The 17,416-nt window shown below is 41.6% G+C and overlaps 1 protein-coding gene across 1 annotated transcript in view; it reads right to left on the reverse strand.

The window, feature by feature from the left end:
• skap1 (src kinase associated phosphoprotein 1) overlaps window positions 1-17,416 on the reverse strand; it is a 50,365-nt gene that overhangs the window by 30,855 nt on the left and 2,094 nt on the right. The window contains exons 3-4 of the mRNA XM_055890916.1: window positions 15,900-15,925; window positions 15,580-15,696 (exon numbers count right to left, since the gene is read on the reverse strand). Of these exons, the coding sequence (XP_055746891.1) occupies window positions 15,580-15,696; window positions 15,900-15,925 (143 nt within the window). The remainder of the gene's footprint in view (window positions 1-15,579; window positions 15,697-15,899; window positions 15,926-17,416) is intronic.

The following is a 17,416-nucleotide window of genomic DNA, read 5'->3' on the forward strand; positions in this document are numbered from 1 at the left end:
GCAGGGTGCTGCCCAGACTCAGTGTGTCAGCTCAATGTGAAACTACCCTGGGTAGGTGTCAACATAACCTGGGTTAAATTACTCATCGTTACCTGGAGGGCCTTGCCATATACAGCTGCTAACCATCCTATCCAGGAGTGGACTTTCTCCTAATCAGTTTTAGGTGAGCCAAAATGGTTGTGTCCTGAAACTGTTCAAGCTGAGTCAGGTGGGTTAGTAGAGCAGGTGAATTGATGACACACCTCTCACCGGGAGAGGATTAGGATGGGAACCATACTGTTTCTCCTCAGTAGTCCTTGGATCCCTAGCACTAGCCTCTTCCCTGTGTCTTTTACTGAGAAAGATACTGCGTTGAGTCGGAGTAGAGATAAAACAGGGCTAAGACCTGACCTCCGTGTGAACCCTGCTGATGAGGTGAACCAGAAGGCAGAGGGTGGCCCCCCCAGGCCTGGGGGACGGAGTGAGAGGGAGGAATGCTGCTTTGGAAGACAGAGCGACAGTGTGACCCCCTCCGACACTGTCCTTAATTAGGAAAAAGGATCCACTCAGTGCACCCTCACCCTGCCCAGCACTCCATCTGCACACAGCCCAGGCTAAATGGAGACATTTCTCCTCATTACAGTAGGAGAGCCTCCTTCTTCCCTGTGTGTGCATCCCTCCACAAAGCCACTGTCAGGGGGAGGAGGAGAGACACAGAGGCTCTGAGGTTAAAGACCAAATGTCCTCCCTGCCCCCAACTCCAACCACTGATCTGATTAGGATTTTACTCATCGATACGCAGAGCATATAGAATCAATCTTGTAATGTACGCTTCTGAGCAAAAGCATACAGTAGAGGTAGAGGTCCATGTTTTATTTATGTAAATAGAATGTACAGTATGTTATGTATCGGTATTATGATAGCAACGAGAGGTCAAATATTAGCCTCTGTGTAGGCTAATGGCTATGAGGGGGAGCAGATCGCTTGCCTTTCTGTGCCTCCTATGCAGGATAAAAAATATTGTGTCAGTCCTGCCAGGCTCTGCTGCTTTCCCATTCCCTGTGCCAGTGTTCAGGGGCAGAGGGAGCAATCTTAAGTGACATCAGATTCCCCCTGGGCAGCCATAAGGAGTGACTACATCGCCCTAAATTCCCTCTCATAGATTTACAACCACTATTCAAATGCTTAACTGCAGATACAATTATCCTCTAATCACAGGGGATGGCTTTCAGCCGCCTCACTGACACCTGGAAAAACTACAGTCGGGATACAAATACCAACAATGGCGGAGCACGGCCCACAGGAAAGTTTGTCTATCTGTGATAAAACACTGAATACAACAGCCAACCAATGAGGAGGTTTTGGATGAAAATGTATAAATCTAGATCGGCATAGAGTGGGAATAATAACAAAAATAGGGATTCAGATGGCATACGTATTGGCAGTTGCCTCATTTACATCAGGAAGCAAAGTACAATTGTTTTGTGCTAACATTGTGGGAACTGAGAAGTAGCAGCAAAAAAAAAATCAAAGTAAGCTAAACCTGGGATTAATGTATAATTGATCATCTAAAAAAGTACAATAAAAGCCATTTTGGATAAGATAATAATTGCCTTACTAATTTGTATGTTTTGATAGAGGCTATTGTAGAGAAATTGATTGAGTATAAAAGACATGCAATATAACGTTTTTCTATGGAAATATAAAATCATATCTATTTTTTTGTTGTTTACATACAAATCTAAATGAAGATGTGTCAGCCAGCCAATAAGGGGGGAAATGTCGAGAACGTCAGAGTTTCCTTGATCATGTCATCTGTCTAACGAAAACCTCAGTGATTCTTCAATTTGTGGGGAAATATTGATAACTATTAGCCATTCTAATGTACCAATACATTTTATTTGATGAGAAACAAGGGCTAAAACTGGTGGAAGATACTGTACCTTGTTCTACATAAAATAAATAGCAAATAAACAACCGTTTTTTTCACCAACATGGAAAGGATGACCTTCTATTTAGACCAACTTAGTAAAACCAATAGCATATTTCAAAACAAAATGAATGGGCTATTATATTATATTGAATGTAACACGTCAGTTTGTAAGTAGATTGTTGTAGTGGGCCAATACTGTATAAATTCAGAATGAGGGATTTTTTCTAGCATTTGCAGAAGGAAAATGTAAGAAAAATCATTCTTACGGCATAGTTGAAATCAGAGCCATATATACTGCATATAGATTGCCTTCAGAAATCATTCACCCCCTTGATTTTCCCCCACATTTTGTTGTGTTACAGGCTGAATTTAAAATGGATTAAATATAGATTGTTTTTGTCACTGGACTACGCACAATACTTCATAATGTCAAAGTGGAATTGTGTTTTTGAAATGTTTACAAATGAAAAACTGAAATGTCTTGAGTCAATAAGTATTCAACCCCTTTGTTATGGCAAGCCTAAATAAGTCCAGGAGTAATAATGTGCTTAACAAGTCACATAATAAGTTGCATGGACTCACTCTGTGTAATAATAGTGTTTAACATGATTTTTGAATGACTACCTCTTCCCTGTACCCCACATATACAATTAATCTGCAAGGTCCCTCAGTCGAGCAGGGAATTTCAAACATAGACTCAATCACAAAGACCAGTGAGGTTTTCCAGTTCCTCCCAAAGATCACCTATTGGTAGATGGGAATATATATTTTTTTAAAGCAGACATTGAATATCCCTTTGAGCGTGGTGAAGTTATTAATTACACTTCGGATGGTGTATCAATACACCCAGTCACTACAAAGATACAGGCGTCCTTCCTAAATCAGTTGCTGGAGAAGAAGGAAACCGCTCAGGGATTTCACCATGAAGCCAATGGTGACTTTAAAACAGTTACAGAGTGTAATGGCTGTGGCTGTGGCTGTGTAATGGCTGTGATAGGAGAAAACTGAGGATGGATCAACAGCATTGTAGTTACTCCACAATACTAACATAAATGACAGAATGAAAAGAAGGAAGTCTGTACAGAATAAAATATACTCTATATACTCTAGGGAAAACTTCGCCACAGATGGAAACCACTTGCCTATCTTTGACTTCAGCATCTATTGTCATCTCCAAAGTTTTTACATCTTCCATAAATTGCGAATCCGCCATAGAAATAGTTAGAAAGTATAAGATGAGGTTCCGGTTATATGGATAACTATTGGAAGATAGCTGATATGGTTTTTCTATATTGTAATGGACACGATGCAACCTTTGATAGGTAAGCTATTGGCAGGTTTCGGCCTAGGTACAGCAAATCCAAGTCATCCGCGCTCATGGTTCTCACAGGGGAAGTGAAAAGAAATGAGCAAAGTCATGTTTTAGCCTGATCATGCATGCTGCAAATGACATGTAACTAACTATAAGTTCCTTGAATTTTCTTTTGCGGGTGCCTTTTCGTTATCTGGATAGACACTTGTCGTTTTTAGCTAACGCTACACCAGTCAAAGCAGTACAACATGTAGTGACGCAAAACGTTAGTGGTCAAAACCAATCTTGGGGCGACGGGGGAGCAGCTTTGCAAAATGCTATCATATCATGCAATTATACCATTTATTTAAAAAAAAATATATATATATATATATATATATATATACAGAAAAAATATTTTGAAAATTGACAAATTATATATATATATTTTTTTAAATGCTCTATGGCTCAGGCGGCCAAGTGGACACAAGGCTGTTTGGCTCATCTCAGTCGTGAAGAGGAATAACTTTGCAGCTGTTTCTGATTAATAAACAATGCTTGTGGGTGGTAACATTCAAATAAACCTAGCCCTGAAACGAAACGTAGGCTGAAAATATTTTTTACATCATGGGAAAAGACACCGCATTTACACACATTTGCATGAAGTGGGCAGTTCGGGATTTGTCACTTCTAGCCCAAATATATCATACTTTAACTAAAATGATGACTTATTGACTTAAATCGTTGTGCAACATCATGATTAAGCTCTGGCCATCGGGCGTTTAATTGCTAACTGGGAATGTGAAAACAATCCATTCATTTCTATTTTCATGTTATTGCAAATGATTCAGGCCACAATTAAAACTGCAAAGTAGAAATAGAAAATGGTTCAATTCAAATAGAAAATGGTAAACAGAAATGTTTTCTAAAAATGGTAAATGGTAAAAGGAAAAAGAGAAATGGTAAACAAAAAATCGTAAATGCAATGTGCATAGGGAATTTGAAAGTGCCTGTTTTCCTTTTCCAGCTACCCAATTAAGCATTTTCTCTTTCATTTTCCATTTTAATTTTCAACGTGTATGCAAATTGCTTCTTGGAGGCTTGAACCAAGAGAGCAATACCACACTGTCATGTAGCAGTACATCCCAGCCATGCCGGGCTTCTGTACATGGATTTTAAACTAGTGTAACCAACTCACAGGCTGTGAACCAACCCAACCCAGGTCTCTTGCGAACCAGAAAAGCATAGACTAGAAGCTGAAGCCTAGCATTGATTCGCGGAGCAAATGCAACTCTTTAGATCACAGGCAAGGTTAGGCCTTCATGTGTGGTAACTGAATCATCTCAGTTACAATTCACCATCCTTTGACCTCCTCTTCCTCACAGAGACCCATCTGAGCCACAGGACAAACAGTCTTCTGCACATCAGAAGAGCACATTAGTCCACTAAACCAAAACCTATAGCTAATGCACCTATTCAGGTAACTATTCAAGGTTACTCATCATGCGAACTACTAACCAGGAAGAAGTGGTTCGGTGACTACTCACAACCCACATGTGATGAATCATTTTGCCTTGTGTTGAGTAACTTTGGCTTAGCAGGCTAATATGTTCTTCTGGTTTACAAAACACCAGATTCAAACCCCCGGTGGTTACACTGGTCTAAAATCAATCCACAGCCAGCGTGACATGTCTAGGATGTACAACCACATGGTGGTGCCGTGTTTCTCGTCTGGTTCACGCCTCCAGGAAATCATTTGCATACACTTTGAAAGTGAAAGTGAAAAGAGAGAGGTTGGAAAATGAAAACAGCCACTTTCCATTTCACTTTGCTCGTTGCATTTATGACTTTCTGTTAATCATCTGCCATTTTCTGTTTACCATGAACCGTTTTTCGATTTTCATTTTAACTTTGTAATTTCATTGTAGCATGAATCGTGTGCAGTTATATGACAATATAAATGCATTTATAATGTTGTGCATTTCAATTGAGCATTTAAGTTTTGCATTTTGGAACTGGCACAGATCCCCCTCCCTATGTGTCTGATTATGTACATTGTCATTTTTTTATTGGTTATAGAATATCAATATTTCTTAGACACTTATATGGGCTTTACTGAATTAACAATAATAGCATTTGATTTTTAATCAATGTATCAACGTAGTAACATAATTGATCATTTATGAGAACAATAAACATAAAAGAAAAATAACCAGAATTTAAAATATCAGTGTCACTGAGGTAATTTAGTGCCAAAAGTCCAATAAAGTAATCTGCTGTTTGGATAGAATAAGCCTCGCTCTCTGATTAGATTTAGCCCATTATTATTTGCATTGTGGTGTGCTTGCTGATGAGTGTTATTTAATCATTTTACTTGCTTTTTAAATCAATTTAACTTATGGATCAACACTATATTAATATAATGTTGAGAGCTTCCCATGTTTGGAATACACTGCCATCAGACACACATAACTGCACCACCTATCACACTTTCACACAAAAACATGAAGACATGGCTAAAGGCCAATCAGATTTGTGAACATAATCCCTAGTTGTGTTTTGCCGCTTTCCATGTTGTCTGTAGCTTGTGAGGTGTGGAAACACTTTGTCGCTTTTAGTGATTTTGTCTTGTTGCTTTTTGTGCTATGTTGCTCTGTCTGCATGCTGCGTCTTGCTTGTCCTATGTTGCTCTGCGTGTGCTCACTGCTCAATGATTGTCTGTATTGTTATTGTAATTGTTTTTAAATAACCTGCCCAGGGACTGTGGTTGAAAATTAGCCGACTGGCTAAAACCGGCACTTTTACTGAAACGTTGATTAATGTGCACGGTCCCTGTAAAGATACAAATAAACTCAAACTCAAAGCTATCTACATAGGCCTATTATGTGGTGGATTCACATAAAGTGGTTTCAATCATTGATATACACATTTTCCATGAGCTGTTTATTCAGAGGGGAGAGGTTAATTGCTAACAATGTTTTTGTTTTCAAAAGAAAACAGACAGATCTGCATTAGGACAAACTCCCAAACTCTGGATTAATCCTCGCATGACTATTATCAGTAGAACAATCTAATCCGTCCGTAAGACGCTACAGAGGGTAGTGCGTACAGCCCAGTACATCACCGGGGCCAAGCTTCCTGCCATCCAGGACCTATATACTAGGTGGTGTCAGAGGAGGGCCCAAAAAATTGTAAAAGACTCCAGTCACCCAAGTCATAGAATGTTCTCTCTGCTACCGCACGGCAAGCGTTACCGGAGCGCCAAGTCTAAGTCCAAAAGGCTCCTTAACAGCTTCTACCCCCAAGCCATAAGACTGCTGAACAATTAATCAAATGGCCACCTGGACTATTTACCCCCCCCCCCCCGCCTTTGTTTTTACACTGCTGCTACTCGCTGTAGAAATTACCTCGACTAACCTGTACCCCTACACAATGACTCGGTACCGGTACCCCTGTATATAGCCTCGGTATTGTTATTTTATTGTGCTACTTTTTATTTTAAAAATGTACTTTAGTTTATTTAGTAAATATTTTCTTAATTCTATTTCTTCAACTACATTGATGGTTAAGGGCTTGTAACTAAGCATTTCACGGTGAAGGCTACACCTGTTGTATTCGGCAGATGTGACAAATAAAATTTGATTTGATTTTTTGACAACATTTTACTACTGTGTTTTTACAAGATTGAGTGTGTTATTTTCCACACAGAGTGATCCCACACTATTTCCCTGAGATAAGGCTAAGTTACAATACAGGCTACAATATATCGTTGGAGATCATTTCCATTGTAGATAAGCAATCTGCTCACAAAGTACAGGCACATGGTTCCACACAGAGGCAACCCTGTCACGCTGACACACACAGTGCGATTGGCTCTCCAAAGGTATCCCTGATGAACAAGAGGGATGCATCGAATTCAGTGTCCTCAAATAACTCCACAAGGGCATGTTAATGACCTCAAAGTGCTACATTAAAGCCCCAATTAAACAAAAGAATCCCAGAGGCCCTGGAAGCTGTTGTGCCACTGTCTTTGCACAGGCCAACACATCTCTCTACTCTCCATTTATTACCCTAAGAAAACAGCGGGCCACCTGGGCTTGGCATCAAAACTTGATTCATCTCCAGAAATGGGTTCAAGTGGAGAGAAAAATCAAATTCTCATTTGCAAGACAGGAGGGGGGGGGAGGCAAGGGAGTGACTGCAGGAGATACCTGGGAAGCCTAACCTCTGGGTGAACCTAGCGCATGTGATAGTTTTGCTATTTGTCTGTGTCATTGAAAGCTAAAGGGGATATTAGAACCACCCAGCCCGGGCTTCCCACTCTGCATGCTGTCAATGTAGACCAGGGGTGTCAAACATACAGCCCGCGGGGTCCAGTCCAGCCCATGAGGGTTTGAGTAAAAAAAAAATATATATATTTTTTTTTTAATAAACTCAATTTACTTTTAAATGACTAAAACCAAATCGAAACTATGCAGAAATTATAATGGACCTACATTCATACCGTTTTTTTACTGTGTCCAAATCGCAAAAAAAATCACCAAACAATCAGGGAGCAAAAAACATTTCCAAAACAATGTATAGAGAACAATTTATTCCAATTTTTGACGGCGAGGAAATATAAGACATTTTCAGTGCTGTCCTCTGGACCTCGTTGAATATCGAATGCGGCCCCCAGGGCAAAATGTGTTCGACACCCCTAATGTCGACTGTTACACGTTGACATTCTCACAGCCCTGTTTCCTCTGTGTGTTTTACCAAAGACTTACACCAGAAAAACAATTAAACAAAGGAAATGAAGGAGAAAGCTGAAACAAAATCGCTTTTTACAGAAGCTGCCAGAAAACAACATGGCAGAGCTTGTAGTGGGGGCCAGGAGACAAGAGTGATGAATGCCCCTCAGTTAAAGACATCCAAATCCCCCCCTTCAAGCAGTCCTCTCCTCTTGCCAGGCAGCATGAGAGAGTGTTGGAGATGAATAGTCTAAACAGGGAGAGAGGGCGCAGAAGGAGAGCGAGGGGGAGAAAAGGAGCAGGGAGAGAAAGGAAAAACTATCAGCATCTGCAGCAGCACAGTAGCCCCAGGGGAATAGCGTGAACTTTTGAACCCTGATGCCAGTCTTGTAATATGTCTCTTGACTACAGCAGAGGGGAAGAGTGAGGGAAAAGGAGAGAGTGAAGGAGAAAGGAAAAAAAGAACATGGTCAATCATATGTTCTGTGCATCCTGCAAATGAGTAGCACGAGTGGCTTGAAATCCGTGCACCAATGAACACTGGAAAAGGAATCTCCCAGCACCTCTGTTTTCTGAAGGGTGGGTATTCCCAAGTCAAAAGAAATGTAGAGCTGTGGAGTTACTATGGGCAGCCAGGTCAATATTCTAGAGAAGGTTACTGGGTTCTGACAGGTCACAGATTGACCAGCCAAGAGGCCAAGGGTCAGAAGTTCACTGAGTGGATAGACAACATGACCACTCACAGGGAGAGCCAGGTCTGCTTCTCACAGAAGTTCACTGAGTGGATAGACAACATGACCACTCACAGGGAGAGCCAGGTCTGCTTCTCACAGAAGTTCTAAGTACTGTAGCTGAGTCAGCAAAGTACCAGCGAAAATAAAGATCATCTGTATCTGAGGTATTTTTGTATTTGTATTTATTAGGGATCCCCATTAGCTGCTGCCAAGGCAGCGGCTACTCTTTCTGGGGTCCAAACACATTAAGGCACTTAACATTACACATGTACAAAAATATAAAACAGTACATCATATAACATTATTAGACCACTACATAGCTACAATACAAAATGTATAATACCACCATACAACAGTATTACAATGCACGTGTGTAGAGTGCATGTGCTAGCGTATGTGTGCGTATGCGTGTGTCTGTACCTGTGTGTGTGTGTGTCTGTTCACAGTCCCCGCTGTTCCATAAGGTGTATTTTTATCTGTTTTTGAAATCTGATTCTACTGCTTGCACCAGTCACCTAATGTGGAATAGAGTTCCATGTAGTTATGGCTCTATGTAGTACTGGGCGCCTCCCATAGTCTGTTCTGGACTTGGCGATAGTGAAGAGACCTCTGGTGGCATGTCTTGTGGGGTATGCATGGGTATCCGAGCTGTGTGCTAGTAGTTTAAACAGACAGCTCGTGCATTCAGCTTGTCAGCTTACAAAAACAAGTAGTGATGAAGTCAATCTCTCATCCACTTTGAGCCAGGAGAGATTGACATGCATATCATTAATGTTAGCTCCCTGTGTACATTTGCTCTGAGTCAATTGTCATTCTCCTAAATCCCTCTTTGTGGCACCTTACCACACGACTGAACAGTAATCCAGGTGCGACAAAACTAGGGCCTGTAGGACCTGCCTTGTTGATAGTGTTGTTACAGTAAGTAGGCAGAGCAGCGCTTTATGGAGAAACTTCTCCCCATCTTAGCTACTGTTGTATCAATATGTTTTGACCATGAGAGTTTACAATCCAGGGTAACTCCAAGCAGTTTAGTCACCTCAATTTGCTCAATTTCCACATTATTCATTGCAAAATTTAGTTGAGGTTTAGGGTTTAGTGAATGTCCCAAATACAATGCTTTTAGTTTTGGAAATATTTAGGACTAACTTCTTCCTTGCTACCCATTCTGAAACTAACTGCAGCTCTTTGTTAAGTGTTGCAGTCATTTCAGACGCTGTAGTCGTTGACGTGTATAGAGTTGAGTCATTACTCAAAGCCAGTGGCATGTTGTTAGTAAAGATTGAAAAAAGTTAGGTGGCTTAGACATCTGCCCTGGGGAATTCCTGATTCTACCAGGATTATGTTGGAGAGGCTTCCAATAAAGAACATCCTCTGTGTTCTGTTAGACAGGTAACTCTTTATCCACATTATAGCAGGGGGTGTAAAGCCATAACACATCCGTTTTTCCAACAGCAGACTATGATCGATAATGTCAAAAGCCACACTGAAGTCTAACAAGACAGCCCCCACAATCTTTTTATCATCAATTTCTCTCAGCCAATCATCAGTAATTTGTGTAAGTGCTGTGCTTGTTGAATGCACTTCCCTATAAGCGTGCTGAAAGTCTGTTGTCAATTTGTTTACTGTAGAATAGCATTGTATCTGGTCAAGCACCATTTTCCCCAAAAATTTACTAAGGGTTGGTAACAGGCTATTTGAGCCAGTGAAGGGGGCTTTACTATTCTTAGGTAGCGGAATGACTTTTGTTTCCCTCCAGGCCAGAGGGCACACACTTTCTAGTAGGCTTAAATTAAAGATATGGCAAATAGGAGTGGCAATATCATCTGCTATTATCCTCAGTAATTTTCCATCCAAGTTGAGGGTTAACAGCTTCCTCCACTAAAACCACTTACTATACAGAGGCCATTCAAGGTCGAGCCACAACCACACAAATCTCTTTATTTATTTAGTCCTGCGTTATCTTTGACTGGGGCAGGTGCATCTTTAGATACTGTATACTACCCACTAACCTTTTTCCTCTATGCAATTTTGTTCTCGATAGCATAGTTATAACTGATGGCATAATATAATTGAAAGCAAACTCTTTCCGAACTAAATTATACCAATCAAAACACAAAAATGTTACGTTAGCACACTCTTTGGCAATTCAAATTCAGATTTACATTATATTGACCCAATGTAAGAAAAAATGTATACTATTTATCTGAAATTACTTTTAAAATTCAAAATGTTTATCTTGGCCTTTTTCTTATTGGCCGTAATTGATGCAGGAAATAGTGTTGGCACTGTCAGAGCTGGAGCCTGCTGCCCATTGTCTCCGATATCTATCAGTCAGCAGACACAAGGGCCCAGGCTACCTGCATTCTCTGATACCACACAGTAGCTCTGCCTACCCCTGCTTCTAACGAACAGACCTTTCTCACCACTCAGACATGTTCGTCAATAGATCATAGCAATCAATTGGATCAATAAACAGACACTAATCATCTGGTGAGATATCAGTTTGAGAGTTGGTGCCTGTTTCAGCTTTAACAGGTCATGCATGCGTTCAATAACAAATATGTCCACTATGAAACATATTGTTAGATGTTTTACTAAATCAATAATCACACCTTTTCTACACACCTGAACAAATATAGGAGATAACAATATATGAGCACAATCATTTTGACAACAAAAATGTTGCGGAAGCAGAGATACAGTATCAAAACCCAATCTCCTCTGGCCGCTCCTGATACAATGGTCTGATGCAATACTTTCATCGCCTCGGCTGCCAACCAATATCACTATACTTCTTTTAAGACAGATCGTAAACTTGACACTGCAAAACGGCATGCCAAGACTCATAGGACTTTGACCCCCATCTCCTACTTCCCTCCCTCTGCTTCCCAAGTCCTCCTCACACTGGAGGAGTGCTGGGTGGTGATGGGGGCTGTTGTCAACCGGGCTGGGGTGAGACTGCAGGCACGGTAAGGTCAACTGTGTGGTCGGCGGGTGAAACGCAGTTCAAATTACCATGCAGACACGGAGGCAAACAATAGAGGGTCCATCTGTTCCTGTCAGCCATTACAAATCTGGTGTCAGCCAGTCCACTGGAGACAACAGGCCAGGCCATTTAGTGAAACAACACTGGGCGCTGTGTCGGCGACTACATCGAATGCACTTATTCAACACTCAGGTTAGGGAGCAGAGAAATAGAAGCAGTCAAATTCCCATGTCAAATACCTACTGTGTGTCAACATCCATTTTCCTATACTTACTTCCTGCAGTTCTTTCAATCCCTTGAAAAACTCAGCAACAACAAAAAAGTCCTCTCACTGTCAACTGCTTTTATTTTCAGCAAACTTAACTTAACATAACAAGATTCAACAACTGAGACATGAACTGAACAAGTTCCACAGACATGTGACTAACAGAAATGGAATAAAGTGTCCCTGAAAAAAGGGGGGGGTCAAAATCAAAAGTAACAGTCAGTATCTGGTCTGGTCTTCCCTGTAACGCACAGTGTTGAGATTGCCTGCAATGACAACAACCTCAGTCCGATGGTGCTGTGAAACACCGCCCCAGACCATGACGGACCCTCCACCTCCAAATCGATCCCGCTCCAGAGTACAGGCCTCGGTATAACGCTCATTCCTTCGACGATAACCGCAAATCCGACCATAACCCCTGGTGAGACAAAACCGCGACTCGTCAGTGAAGAGCACTTTTTGCCAGTCCTGTCTGTTCCAGCGACGGTGGGTTTATGCCCATAGATGACGTTGTTGCCGGTGATGTCTGGTGAGGACCTGCCTTACAACAGGCCTACAAGCCCTCAGTCCAGCCTCTCTCATCCTATTGCGGAGAGTCTGAGCACTGATGGAGGGATTGTGCGTTCCTGGTGTAACTCGGACAGTTGTTGTTGCCATCCTGTACCTGTCCCGCAGGTGTGATGTTCGGATGTACCAATCCTGTGCAGGTGATGTTACACGTGGTCTGCCACTGCGAGGATGATCAGCTGTCCGTCCTGTCTCCCTGTAGCGCTGTCTTAAAAGTCTCACTGTACGGACAATGCAATTTATTGCCCTGACCACATCTGCAGTCCTCATGCCTCCTTGCAGCATGCCGAACGCATGTTCATGCAGATGAGCAGGGACCCTGGGCATCTTTCTTTTGTGTTTTTCAGAGTCAGTAGAAAGGCCTCTTTAGTGTCCTAAGTTTTCATAACTGTGACCTTAATTGCCTACCGTCTGTAAGCTGTTAGTGTCTTAACGACCGTTCCACAGGTGCATGTTCATTAATTGTTTATGGTTCATTGAACAAGCATGGGAAAAAGTGTTTAAACCCTTTACAATGAAGATCTGTGAAGTTATTTGGATTTTTACGAATTATCTTTGAAAGACAGGGTCCTGAAAAAGGGACGTTTCTTTTTTTGCTAGGTTATCTTTAGAAATTCTATTGTTTATTATTCTCATAAGGCTAAATACATTCAAACAATTTGGGATTTTTACTGAGTTGAGAAAAAAGAAGAAACCCGCACACCGCTCTTGCTAGTATCACTGCTCTTTATTAAGCTTTACATATCGGCCTCAAGGCCATAGACATTGCTCCTAATGGAGCAATGCCTACATTAGGGTGCAAATTAAAAACACTCACAAGAGCTCTGACGAAGGGATTGAGGCCGATACGTAAAGCTTAACAAAGAGCAGTGATACAAGCAAGAGCAGTGTGTGGGTTTCTTCTTTTTTCTCATCTTATTCAACTGTTACCATGCACCTGCAACAAAGATAGCTCAGACGTGCGATTGCCTTTAGGATTTTTACTGAGTTAAAAGTTGACCTCATATAGGCCTTTGTGGTTTGGGTCACTGGAAGGGCCGTGCTACTAAAATCAGTGACGCATATCCAGTGTCGGGGAATCTACTCTGAAAGTATATTTTACGAAACGACCAATTATTTCACACCGAAAGAAGTTAAGATACACTAAAGCTGAAAAATACAGTTTACTGAACTAAAGCTACTTTAAAGAAGTAGTTCACTACATCCATACCACTTCGTGAAAAGTTATCCTATGGAAATCTGAAATGTCATAGACCATGAATTGAAAGAACTGCAAGAAATTTGGGGTCATATGTTAAGAGAATCATATGTTAAGAGATTGTGTAACTTAGCCTATTAAACACTAAAACAATATTTCAAGTGAGAATTAGGCAGGTCTGACGCCGAAAAAGAAAGGAAGTGATTGCCTACTTCACCCATGTTGTTTTTGTTGCTAAAAAAGTTGTGTTGTTCCAATAGTTAGCTAAACACACGTACATGGCAACAAAAAAAGTAATTAACTACTGAAAACACTACCCAGGTGTGAATTTAGTTGAACTACCACCAAGCTACTGCGTTAAATTACTAATTGAACTACATGTAGTTCACTACACTCCAACACCCGCATATCCAGCTTCTGTAATTAAACCATGAATAAATGTTCTTTCTAAAATGTCATTGATTCCATTGGCTCATTATTTCATTATTTTCACACACACCCTCTTCCTTTGAAATGCACCGCTCTGCAAAGCGAGTAAAGCCAGAGACAGTGAACTATGAACTCCAACTGCCCTGGAGGAAGACACAGGCCTGTATAACCTAAATTCACAAAGTGGACAAGTTATACGTAGGAAGTTACAGAAACGGATGCCCATCATCTATGTCATGGCATAACACCCACTGAGTGCATGGGGCACCCAAGGCTCTAGGTGAGTCACTGTGCCACTTCTGAATAACCAGTCAAGTACTACCATGTCTCATATAACTAAAGATAGAGAGACAGAGAGAGAGACAGATAGAGAAACAGAGAGAGAGAAAGGAAGATGGAGAGCAAGACTGACAAAGGGAAGAGAGATGGAACACACATGGCTTCTCAGCTACAGTGTTGTATTTCAAACTGAGTTGGGAATGGAGAGCAGGGTAAGGGTTAATCAATCACCTCATGCTACAGAGCGCACTTCGTGTGGGCTGATCTTAGAGAAACTGACTTAACACCTCTGCCTCCCCCGGTACACACGGATGGATACACTGAGGGCTCCAGACTACTCTCACCACTGAGAGCTCTTGGTCACCTATCAGTTCTGTGTGAACAATCCCCACACCCTTAGTATTACCACCAACACCCCATTCGTGCAGCAGAGCCAACCACTAGGAGGCATGTTGTTACTTGACACCCATTTTATGTCCTGACATAATTTAGGTAAAGTGCACAGGAAGAGTCCCTATGTTATGGCAAATATAATGTAGCAAACACCCTCTTGACATGCCCAATGCAGCTGTTTTTATCTCAATATCAAATCATTTGTGGGTAACAATTATGTACCTTGCTGTAATATTTTCCCTTTAGAATTGTCAAAAAGAAACAAAAATAGATTTTCTGCAAAAATCTATTTCTCAAGCCAGATTGTTGCTAGGACTGTCTGGGAGTGGTCTGAGTGAGGGACCTAATAGGATGGATAAGTAAACTGAAAACTAGCTGATGTTGGCAGAGAGGTTTGAAAATCTCTTTGTTATTGGTCTATTAACTTATACCGCCTGGTGATGCCTCCAGGCAAGCCAAAACTCCACCCATGCAAAACCTGCTGATTGGAAGGTCCTGTGTAAATTGCATTTTCAACCAGCAACTATCAGGAAATAAGTCTAATCACATTGTTTCACACTTGTACAGCGTTAGTTTCATCAGCTGTTGTACAAAATGATTCGAAACACAGGAAAACAGAATTTTGACTGCACTGGGCCTTAAACACATATGCACGTTGCATTGAAACACACACACACACACACACACACACACACACACACACACACACACACACACACACACACACACACACACACACACACACACACACACACACACACACACACACACACAAACCAAGCCTTTACTCACACTCAGGAGAGCCCTCGTCCTGGTAGTCAGAGGCCACAGAAAGGTCGTCTGAGGGGGCCGAGCGGCCCAGACTTGAGCTCTGGTTGTCATCTGAACTGTCCTCCTGTCTGGACTCAGCTAGAAAGGCACCAACACAATATCAGGGTCAGGAAGCCAGTGGGACAACTTTCAAAAGCAAACAGGAAATGCCCTAATATTATGTAGTGTTGTGTTGTCTCTCTTGTTGTAATGTGTGTTTTGTCCTATATTTATATTGTATTTATTTTTTATTTTTAATCCCAGGACCCCGTCCCTGCAGGAGGCCTTTTGCAGTCACTTACATCTGAAAGGAAACTCCTGAGGATTTCTGCAAAATAAAAGTTGGACATGAGTTAAATTTAGACTGCAAATTAATTATAACACAAATAGGTTGTAAGGTTTTTGGGGTGTTTATAGCTCTTTAAATTGCTTCAAACAGCCTACTTTGGCATCCTGCTTCACAGACCACAAGACAACCTCTTGCAACGTGCAACGTGCACAAAGTAGAGCGTCAAAGGCTTAGTTTCTGGTGCAGATATCTCAGATTGCAGTTATCTATTAATTGCATCTCGTGCTTGCTTTCACACATTTTTGTTTCACAAACCACATTTCCATCCAGAGTTTTTATGCGAGTAAAGTCATACAGTATAATAAAAAAATCACAAAGGTTGTGATGGAAATTTAGGTACAATTTAATAAACGCGGACAAGTCATTTGTTCGTTTGTCATAGTGGGATCTTTAAGTGTCGGTAAAAATGAATTATGCGAGAAATGGCAGTGGAAGACTTTATGTGCAAATATTGATGTAATAACCATCATATCGAAGTAAACTTGGAGTCACGAGATGATATGGTGTGTGGTCCTCCCACTACGACTCAAGAAACCATGCAGTTTAATAGGCTAAAGATGAAATAACTTATAATGAACTTTACACGGTGATCTTGATGCTCCTTTCCAATAAATACAGTGGGTCTGATTCTGGTGACATGATGATCGATGCTTGACTGCCGTTTGAAAAATATATATATTCTCTCTCTTATCCATAATAATCTCATCATATAGACTGTATTGAGTAGGGTGCAATTGCAGCCTGCAATTCAGGGTGTTCCTGCATGTGGGCATTCCTGCATCTGCAGGAACCACTCTTTATTTTTCTGTTGGTCAATTTAATTTAGGACTCCAGCACAGAAAGTGGTGTTAATGCACGATAACGTTGGATGCCAGCCGCCGATAAAACTGACAGAAGAAGGGGCGACAACGGTAGCTAGCTAGCCTTACACCGGTAGACAGTGTCCTTCGCCCCTGCCTGTCGGCCACTGTTTTCCCGTATTTCTGTTAATGGCGGCAAAGGGCAGGTGTTCGGGAGGCGGGAGCGAAGGACACTGTTTGCTAGCTTAGCCAGCTAGGCCTAAGGAGGACTCTGGTACACAGCATGCGGGAGGTGGGGGCGACACCATGTGCTAACTAACTAGCAAGCTAGCTAGTACACAGTGTCACCCTAGCCTTCTGTCTGCTGTGCTAGTGGGTACAACCGGTAGACAGTGTCCTTCGCCCCTGCCTGTCGGGCACTGTTTTCCCTCAGTTCTGAGGTGAGGGCAGTGGGAGCGAAGGACACTGTCTACCAGCTCCCACTAGATAGCAAGGAAGACTGGTAGGCGGGGGCAAAAAAAATCAGTTAATAATTTTATTTCCCTTTTGACCCACATAAAAAAATGTTGTGCAGGAACCAATGAGATAACTCGAAGGGGAACGTTCCTGCAGATGCAGGAATGCCCACATGCAGGAATGCCCCGAATTGTGGACTGCAGGTGCACACTAT

Source organism: Salvelinus fontinalis, chromosome 30 (assembly GCF_029448725.1).
Source record: "Salvelinus fontinalis isolate EN_2023a chromosome 30, ASM2944872v1, whole genome shotgun sequence".
In the NCBI taxonomy this organism is placed as follows: Eukaryota; Metazoa; Chordata; class Actinopteri; order Salmoniformes; family Salmonidae; genus Salvelinus; species Salvelinus fontinalis.